We start from the raw sequence: 10,444 nt of genomic DNA, 5'->3' as shown, positions 1-10,444 counted from the left end.
CGCCACATGGGGACAACGCAGTCCCGGCATGGTGGTTGATATGCGCGGACAAAGCAGTCCCCCTGGTACAATTCTTGACATCTTTCAGCCTATGTCACAGCATCTTGCCCTCGTGTCGTGTCCTTTTGTATACTATTTTTAATATAAAATTGCACAAAAATGGTATGTCTCGTGTCATTTTACCCGTGTTCTCATGACAGCTTTCAGCTTCAATTCTTTAAGCCGACCTGCTTGGTCAGGTTCATGGTACCCTTATGGGTAGTGATGCAAACGGATCAGATCTGGATCAGCTAAATACATAGAAAAGTTGAACCCCAATCCGGCTGAAAGAGCCAAAATTCATAAAAATTACATACTGGATCCGGTCCGCTTACATCCCTACTTATGGGCAATGCATTATTGTATACATTAAAACCACCAAAGTGGTATCCCATGTGGTAAGCAGGGTCCTATGTCAAGCTGAAGGCCCAGGATCGAATCCCTCTGCCACATGGGACGGCTGTTGTTCTGGTAGGGGGTCCGCCTAACCCCAGCTTGCCTTTCAAACAAAAAAAGTTATTGTATACATTAAAAATATGAGCAAAATTGAGGCGTATTTAATTTTGGAATGCCTTCATTGATTTGGTTTTATTTCTGGATCCAACTAGTGCATTCGTGATCCAATTTGTTCGGTAATTCCATTACAACTCGTGGAAAGACGAACTCGGGTCTAGTTGAGATACCAAAGATCAGAATCTCCAAATCCAACATGTATTTTCACAACGTTGCAGTCATCACCATTGTATTGGATCTGACATTTCTTGGCATCTTAAAGAGGCATTATGTGGTCCTATGGTCACTTGGGTGGACCCAGGTGGCGTTTGTCCAGGGCCAGTGCGTCGTGCCCCTAGGGGTGCCACCATACCCCACTGAAAACAAAGTGGCGGGTCTCTATTTGTCTCATCTAAGGCATGCTTTGCACAAACGCGGGACAGCACCTGGGCAGGGACAGGTCTGTCCCTGGTTGGGTAGGTCCTGCGATCCAAACTCGCTGAAGGTCCATATTCATTGAGCTATACATTCACTTGCTTAAGTCAGAACTATTATTTTTAGTACACATAAAATGCTGCGCCCCTGCATCATGCATTGCCCACATAGCCATCCATCTTGTCATTTCTCGAGATGGGTGGCTGTCAGCAGCGGCGGAACTGCATAAAAAATGCCCTCTTATTATTATAATTAGGGGTGTCAATGGGTCGGCTTTGGTTTAGATCCAGGTAAAACAGACCCAGGCCTGATTTGAGATGATGGTGTCGGGTCTGGTCATGGATCCAATCAGATCCATCATGAGAGAAACCATATCTGGATCCTATAATGATTACATGAACCAGACTGAACCATAGCTGGTAAAATAAATTTTTTTTTTTTTTATCTTTTTACATTGAAAATTTTAGGATCTTAGTCGGAACTCAGGCCAGGCTTTGGTCTGGTAAGAAATTTCACAAACCGTGCCCAGCTCTAAATATTAATCGGACCCTTTGGGTCCGACCCCCATTCTAATTGAACCTTCTCATTTATTACCAAACACTGACCCTGTAGGGTTTGGTACGGGTTGGGTCCTGGTCAGACCTGACCCATTGACACCCCTAATTATAACGTGAGAATTGTGATTGGATGCATGTGGATTGGCACATGCGAGATGTTTTATTGATCCTATGTGAAATGGATCCGGGTCTACAAGTGGCCATGAGATCCAACAGCCCTAAAGCATTATTGGATGAATCTAGCTGACTGATATATGAATCCAGATATGACCTGGATTGAATTTGTATCCAAAATGAAAACGGATATCCAAATTTGTGTGCCCATAGTCCAGATTTGGAAAGACTACTTAAAAAACTTGGTTATTTGGGTTGCTACTATCCAGAACTGAATGCTTAATTGACACGGCAATAATGCTAGTTGGGTTGGATCTAGGTCTAGAACCAACTGGTCCACAATCTGTTGACGGCCCACAGAGTCAAATAATTGGTTTTCGTCGTGCACTTTTTCTTTCTCTAGGCCCACCTCATCTTAAAAAAAAAAAATTTAAGTCATGCACTTTTTCTGTTTGTAGGCCCCACCTCATCTTCCAATTTCTTTCTTCATGCAATGCACTCAATTGAAAAGTAAAAGAGTGCATAATTGCATTTTTTAAGTGAGAGAAAGAGATTCTTATTGATAACGCAGTTGAAACGTGAGTTTATTATTCATGCAATTGAATTCTTATCCCTCCATGCTACTGTTTGGTGAGAAAGGGCAGAGCTTTCTTGCCAGCTCAGCCTTTTCTCGCTTCATGAGAATGAAACAAACAGACCTTGAGTTCTTGAGAATTTAAAATCCCATCACCTCAATTTTTGCTCGTTTTTTAATGCACTAACGTTTTATATTCCATCAAAATTTCTAATTTCAACTTAAAAATGAAAAGAATTTTTGTTATATTTAATGTTTAGCTCCTTATTAAAAAAAATGAATTGAATCGGCCGCTTTTGAATTGTCTTTGGCAGATTCAATTTTAACAACATTGCTAGAGTTTTATTGGGGTATATTTTTTTTTTTTATGACGAGAAACCCTTGCCAAAGCGAGAAAAACCCTAGGTGGGGGACCCACGACCACCCTGCCTTAAGGGACCCACCTCTGAGAGCCACGACCACCCTGCCTTAGGTGACCCATTCATGTCTCGTTTTGCTCTTGACCAATCGGACACTGCTACCACGGCAGCAGCAGCTATTAAAGGTTGTGCTTTGACTCTGAAAACTCGATCCACCAGGTATGGATCCGAATCATAAACTGGCCATGGGATTGCCGCTTCAACAGATACACGTACAAACAAATCAGATTCCATTCGAATTGGAATACATATCCGTCTAAAGAAAAGAGCCAATTCGGAACCCGATCTTTGAGACCCATTAACATGTTGAACTCGAATTGAAATTCTAACCGGATCCGATCCATTTGCACTCCCGAGTCGTGACTCTTTGTTCGGCCTTGAGTGGCGGTACCATAATAACAGCGCACAAGCCGTGGTGCAAGTTGACCGTTGAACGTTGAACGCGGGAGTTGGAAGAGGGTACAGTCGTGTGGAGCGGGGTAGGAAAGGGAGGCAAAACAACGGGCGGTTTGGTTGGGAACAGGCTGCGCCGCAGAGGCACAAAACGCAAACAAGCGGCGTCAGTCTGTGTCTCCGTATATGGATAAATGATGATGATGATGGCTGAACCGTTGAAGAACGACACTTGGGGAAGGCGGAGCTGGCGACCATGGCGAAGAAGAATCGATGCGGAATGCGTATCATCTCTCCCGTATTGCCGGTGGAGGAGGCCTCTTCATGATCTCGGAAAATTCGACCGACGGAAAGAGCAAGAGAGAGAGAGAGAGAGAGAGAGACTGGTTTTTCCCTTGCACTCTTGTTTGGTGTTTGGTGGTTGGTGGGTCAGAGCGAGAACTGAAGGTGGGCATCTCTCTCTCTCTCTCTCTCTCTCTCTCTCTCTGTTCATCTACTCTGCTTTGACGCGAGCCTTTTTCTTGTCAGTATATGAACTTTTTATATGATATGTCTTGGTTTTCTATAACTTCATAGATTCTGTATGAAAATCTTGAAGATAGACAACCTTTCTCTGTGATGGGAAATGATTGATGAAGTGGAAAATATGGGGCTTTACATCCCAACTGGGAGCTTTAAGTCTTGATTTTTCAAAATGGAAACAAACAAGCCCTCTTCCCGCTCTGCCGCAGGTCCTCCTCCCCTCACCACCCCCGCGCACTAGGAAAAAAAAAAAACAAAAAGATAAAGGGAAGAAGGAAAGGGTGGGAGGTGTTTGGGGATGGTGGTGTTATTGAATCCTACAATATTAGCTTCATGGATGATTTGTGATAGCAATTTCCCATTTTTTCTTCAAGTTAATGAAACTTGATTCACTAATTTAAGAGTTGAGTTCTGATGGCTTCTATATTTTAAATAATTGACATATAAAATGCTTGCAAATAAAAAAAGAGCATGACTAGCATGGATGTTTTTTTTTGGGTTTCCTTCCTTTCAACTCTATGGTTTGAGAACGATGACTCTACAATCATTTCTTTGTTATGGATGGAAAAGAACAAACTGAGCCGTTCATTTCTGTTAACTAGCAGTGAAGGCGTTGTCTCAATTAAAGGAAACATGTAGTTATACCTGATTAATTGTAAATAACATTGCGGTCTAAGTTATTCATTGTAACATCCTGTTTTTACCTTGACCTTTGATCTAAAATCCTGTTCTTGTCTCAATTAAAAGAAACATCTAGTTATACCTGATTAGTTTTAAATAACATTGCGGTCTAAGTTATTCATTGTAACATCCTGTTTTTACCTTGACATTTGATCTAAAATCCGGTTCTTGTTTTTGTATCTTCAGGTCGGTGAAAGGCTGTAAGAGCGGGGAAATCAAGAATATTCCATCTATTAATGGAGAATAGCGTGAAATGTTCAGTGTTCTCACCTGTAGAATCTACTGAAACGGGTTCTACGAACGTGTATTTGGATTCTGATTTTTCTGGGGATCACCTAATCAATTTGGATAGAGAAGATATTAGGTATGAGGCCGTCAAGAATGTATTCCTTTCAGGCATGGGCAAAAATTCAAAAGATGTGCAAGTCACCTCTATATCTGGTGTTTCTCATGGTACCCTTTCAGGACAGGGTCGCAGGGACATTTTTACTATGAATTCTAAGGCCATCGCGAAGAAGCATGGTGGCCATAATAATATCAAACGAGCATGGTATGGTGCATCTAAAGACGTGATTGCAGGAGTCACTCGTTATGGTTTTGTGCATCTTGAGACAATTAAATGTGGTGTGCCATTTGGATCCGGAATCTACCTCACTCCCATGGAAGACTCTCTTAGGAGGTATATAGCAGCAAATAAGATTGTATTCCTTTCCTTCTCACGATTTCTCTCTAGTTCTAGATGAAGAAGTTTTAAATTATGGCCACTTTGGCTAAGCCTGCATTCATTCATTTTGTATTTATAACCCACAAAGCATTCGCTTAATTTATTGGTACCATGAAATTCAAACATATTCTCTTTATATGTATAAACAAGTATCTGGTTGATGTTGTGAAACCAAAATAAGTTGTTCAACTGCAGTGCAGTGTGCTCGGATGTGGATGAAAATGGGATCAAGCACATGGTTCTTTGTCGTGTCCTCTTAGGAAATGCAGAACAGGTTCGCCCTGGTTCACAGCAATTTTATCCTAGTTCTGAAGAATTTGATTGTGGTGTGGACAACCGGGAGAAACCAGGATTATACATTATGTGGGGTACTCAGATGAACACACACATTTTGCCAGAGTTTGTAGTAAGCTTCAATGTGCCACTGCCTTTGCAGGGTAAGTAATTTACATCAATATACTTGTTTATTTCTATCTTGGCCCTTCCAGCAGAGTTTAAAGAAATTTATGAATCTGCATTTTCGAGAGGAAAACATTTGTGTGTTTATATTTGCCTTCAATTGATTCCAGAATTTTGGGATGGGTACAACTGGAAGAAGGGCTCTGTGCGTGTATCAAAGCGATCACCTGCTGCCTTTTACAAGGTACAGAAAGGTTCTCTTTTTAAGAAGGTGAGACCTCTTTTATGTGCTTCCAATAATCCATTCTTCAGTAGCTAATCAGATTGATTCAGTTATATTATAACTAGTTTTGTTCCTTTCTTTAGATAAATCATGATGGTTGCTTTTTTGCTCTCTGTTTCTCTTGATAATCAGCAGCAACCGGCTCAATTGACATCTAGTGCGGCTTTCAATAGGATGCAGGTGCCTCCTAAAGGGCCCACTTCATCTTGGATGCCATTTGTGCAGTTAATTTCTGTACTTGCCAATCTGTTGCCTCCAACCAGCATTAGCACCATTCGCAAGCAGTATGGTGAATACCGGGTAACCAGACAGTGATGCTTTTCTCGTCCATTGGTATTACAGTTGATGTAAATATTATCTTTATTAGATTTTGTGGGATTATGATAGGATGGGAAAATAACCCGGGACAATTTTGTGAGGCAGTTGAGGCAAATTGCAGGAGATAAAGTCATTGTTGCAGCCATTAAATTTGCTAGAGCTAAGGTGAGAATATTCTTTAATAAACACTTGAGTATCTCGGTCATATCTGGTTATTGTACATTTTTCTGGTTATATTGTACATTTAGATTATTGTTTCATGTTTTCGGGAAAGTACATTCACACGTAGCTTAAGTCCAGGTCTGTGACAGAACTTGGATCAGTCTTGCCTGTGTCTCTGCAATAGCATCCTGATTCCAGCATGCAAGAGGTGGAGGTCCACTGTCGGGGGTTGCCTTGTGAAAAACAAGCACACGCACACACAGACATACATGCACATGCAAATGCACAAGCACACAACTAAACATCTTGTAATTTGTTGGTAATGTGCATGTTACTTGAGAACAGCATTGGCATGCAGCTTCACGCTTGTTTGATGTGTCTCAACTTAGATGACTTGCCAAAGTTTATGATTTACGCTCTGATTTAGGCATTGCACACACAAGAACACACACACAAACACACATCCTCACACACACACACAAGCTGCTCCATAATGACCCTTTTTTGTTTGATCTTCAGAAAGTGAAAGCTGAAAAGAGTTCTTCAAGCAGCACAAGCGTCTGCACCAGAAACTCCATGACAAATTGAGATCTCTGATGATTTGGATGTTGAAAAGCTTTTGAATATGCAAGTGCCATTGAACATGAACAATCAAATAGCTTAGCAGATACATGAAATGACTGGAGCTCTGTACATATTTGCAGGAATGAATGGTGTCATTTTTTTTTCTGAATTAATGACAGGAACATGGATTATAACCTTATGTGGAGTTTTAAACTAAGAGTTCTGAATGGACCCAGTTGGTCTAGTCATTGGAAAGGCTTACAAGATTGAGGAGCTAGTTGACTCGGTCGTTTCCCCGACTCAGTAGCACCAGCTGACTTGTGCCGAGCCAATCAGAAGGATCCTTGACTTGCAACCAACACAGGTCACTGATTCTTCAAATTTCCCTGTATTGTGTGGAATTATTCCTTACCAAACTTTCTGAGAGTTTTCCTGAATCAGTTGCTTAGCTGACTAGTAGTTTTTTTGCAGCAAAAATTTGCTGAAGGTATTGCTATTTTAGGTACAAATGTTTAGTCATGTTTTGTATTGATGCAGAATGAGCAGATATATGGGCATTTGGTTTCCCCTACTTGAAAACAAATGGTGCTTGGCAGGGGCCATTAGGCACGGTCCAGCTAAGCTAATGGATGCCTGGTTCATCAAATTTGTCCATCTCCTGCTAAGCCATGCCAAGGTTTATATCGCCCTGATTGAGGTTTACGCTTTCCAGTTGTTTACAGGGCTACTTTGGGATGTAAACCAAATGCAGGCATAGAGCTGATACTTTTTTCTTTTTTCCATAAGGGTATGTTTGATGGCTTGTCCAGGGTTGGAGGAAATGAACAAAAGAGATGGAACTGAACATTGGTTATGTTTGTTCCGTAACAACTGTTCCAAGTTCAACATTTGTTTGGACTGTACTCGGATGCCATGTTCCAAATGTCCGTTGTTTGATGATGATGTACTCAGATGCTATGTTACAAATTGCAACAGAAATTGCAAAAAGTTACAGGCTCAGAGCAGGTTCATGATCTAGCAATGTTTTGACAGGAATGGGCACAAGTTTAGGCGCAAAAGAGTAAACTTTCACCTTCAATTGATGAATATTTATGATACATCCCTGTATAAGTTCATAAAAATCACAAAAATAATACATTTATCAATGAAAGTCATCGAAAACTAACTCACAGTATTTGCCATATGCCTCTATTAGAAATCATGTTATCAAACAACCACCAGAAGACAAACTGCCACTTCCGTGGTTGCTGATAAACTCTGATTCTGAATGCCTCATAAAAAATCATGACCAGAAATTTATTTCTGGACCAAATCATGGCCATTGGATCCTTTTTCTTTAAGGATACCCTCGATTGGAAAATGGTAGAACATAGAAATCCTAGGGATTTCACTTTTCTCAGTGGAGGAGAAAAATATATGGGTTTCACTTTTTTTTTTTCCCGCACCTTAGAGAGTTACCCTAGCAGTCATGCCAAACTGCCAGTATATGTCTTGGAAGGAACAAAAAATGTGGGAGAGGGAAAACTTTGGGTAAATACTATCGTTTTCCTATTACTACCAGTAAAACCTGCAAATTGTGGCAGATAACAAATAATGCAAGCAAAAGTTCAGTCTATCCCATCATCAGTCTCACTTTGCTTAATATTAGCATTTCCTTTATCCTATTAGTAAAATACACAAACACTGGTAGTTGTGGTGAAATGCAAGTATTAGATGGGATAATTCCAAAAGCCCACCTGAAAATGAAGCCACAGACAATTGACAAATTCTTCTTCCAAACAGGCTTCAATGGAGATTCTTGAAAGCACTAATCAAGAAGAAAATACAAAAAGAAAGAAGAATAATGAAGAAGAAGATCATCATCAAAGAAATTAGAAAAAAACCCTAATTAAGCAAAAATCAAAAGAAGAAAAAGAACGAACAAGAGAAGAAGAAGAAGAGGAAGGGGGCCAAGCGGGCTTGCCTCCGTCGGCAGCTGGCGCCCCTTCACTGGTTGTTGGCGCCCCTTTGTCGAGAGAGAGCGCTCCGCCCCTTCGGCTGCTACATAGGAGAGAGACAGTTTTAAGAGAGAGGGTTAGGCGTGATAGAGAGGGTCGACTGCTCCCACTGCCGAAGGGACGCCCCCTCTTGGTGTCGGAGGTGGTGGTGCCACCCGCCACTCCAATGGAGCCCTTGCACAGATAGAGAGACACGCATCGACAGGCGTGGCACGCCCGTCAATGCATTTTTTTCCGTCTCCTCCATTCCTATTTTTTTTTTGTAACAGGGGGGAGGTGTATTGAAAATTACAAACATTTATGGATGCTGCGGACGCACGGAATGTCGTCCGCCGCATCCAACGTTTGTCGAATTTGGCTGTTTCCAATGGGATTTTCGTCGAATCCCACTGGGAACGACATATCAAACATGCCCTAAAAGAACGTGAGGATCAAGTTCCCCTCCTACAATGGCACATAATTGTCATTGTATGCAAGGGCTTGAAGCATTGGGATTAATCCTATCTATCAACTTCATTGGAGGAAGAGGGTTGATACTTAATAAGATTCGTACAATGATAAACAAATTCATTCCTTCCAATAGAAGGGCCAACTTACTTCAAGGAGAAGGATGATGAAGTAATTCCTCTCTCGCTCGCTCTCTTGACGGCAGATTCCTCATGCTAGTTTTTTTTTTCAATAACAGAGCTGGGGAATTAGCGAAACAGGTTATATGTTCCCCCCTGGAACATGCAGGTACGTATTCTCGGATCTGAATGAGCACCACGTATATAAGCACGTGGGGCTCATTTCTCCATGTGTGTCAACATCACTTAGCATCGGAGTCTGGTGCATTTTCAAAGACCTAAGTACCCTTTCCCGCCATTGGTGCCATAAAATGATGTTTTGAGTAAAGGACAAAAACGTCCTCCTGCCAGATAGGGTTATCCCTTATAGTTCTGGATCACCCTTTGACGATGCACCATCTGCTGTAATAGGAGCTCCCTTTGACGATGCAACCTTTGATGTCGTCTGCTGCCGCCAGAGTACCACTTTGTTGTCATCTGATGCTGTCGGAGCACCCCTTTTTGTCGTCTGTTGTCGTCGAAGCAGTTTCGGAGCACCATTGCCACCATTGGTTGCATCTACCTTCTAAGTGTTTCTCCTCCATTGTCGAATTAGTAAAACTTGTGTCCTTTCAGTGAGTTTTATATAAACAAATCGATTTGTAAATCTGAATGTTAAATCTTACAACTTGTTGTACTATTCATGCTAAATAACACCTATTTTCATACTGAAACAAATCGATTTGTAGATATCCACCTTCTGAGCATCGAAAAATAGTTCACACGATTTATTCTTATGAAGGTCAAACATTACAATTATATGTACTTATGAAGGCTAAATTTTTACAACGATTTATAAGTTTGAATTTAACAATGATTTATATATTTAATGTAGTAGCGATTTATTCTATGCAGCAACGATTTATACGTTTGAAGCAGTAGCGATTTACGGTTTATGATTCATGATATATACATTTAAAGCAACAACAATTTATACATTTAATGTAGTAGCAATTTATGATTTACAACGATATATACTTATGAATGCTTTGATTTATACAATGATTTGTATATTTAAAGCAGTGATTTGTACGTTCGATGCAACAACGATTTATATGTTTGAAGCAATAGTCATGTGTATTTATGATTCACGAAGTTACCACGATTTGTACTTAAGTTTGCTAAATCGTACTACGATGTTTAGTTATGAAGTCAAAACGTTACAA

The 10,444-nt window shown here is 40.7% G+C and overlaps 1 protein-coding gene across 6 annotated transcripts; it reads left to right on the top strand.

Moving 5' to 3' along the window:
- Window positions 1-3,256: 3,256 nt before the first annotated feature.
- LOC149836873 (putative inactive poly [ADP-ribose] polymerase SRO2) lies at window positions 3,257-7,322 on the top strand. 6 transcript variants are annotated; one of them, XR_016432068.1, is made up of 7 exons: window positions 3,257-3,470; window positions 4,413-4,905; window positions 5,146-5,387; window positions 5,520-5,620; window positions 5,765-5,965; window positions 6,056-6,115; window positions 6,632-6,710. XR_016432068.1 is itself a non-coding variant. In XM_090007166.1 (7 exons), the coding sequence occupies exons 2-7, from the start codon at window positions 4,463-4,465 to the stop codon at window positions 6,698-6,700; spliced, it is 1,116 nt and encodes a 371-aa protein (XP_089863292.1). In that variant the 5' UTR covers window positions 3,257-3,470; window positions 4,413-4,462; the 3' UTR covers window positions 6,701-7,322. The 6 variants fall into 6 exon arrangements, 4 of the variants coding, with proteins under 4 accessions (XP_089863292.1, XP_089863293.1, XP_089863291.1 ...); XR_016432069.1 differs by having other exon boundaries at window positions 5,765-5,979; window positions 6,632-6,696; XM_090007166.1 differs by having other exon boundaries at window positions 5,768-5,932; window positions 6,020-6,115; window positions 6,632-7,322.
- Window positions 7,323-10,444: the final 3,122 nt, after the last annotated feature.

Source organism: Nuphar pumila, chromosome 5 (assembly GCF_984573655.1).
Source record: "Nuphar pumila chromosome 5, dmNupPumi1.hap1.1, whole genome shotgun sequence".
Taxonomy (NCBI): domain Eukaryota; kingdom Viridiplantae; phylum Streptophyta; class Magnoliopsida; order Nymphaeales; family Nymphaeaceae; genus Nuphar; species Nuphar pumila.
This window is presented reverse-complemented; position numbering and strand designations above follow the sequence as displayed.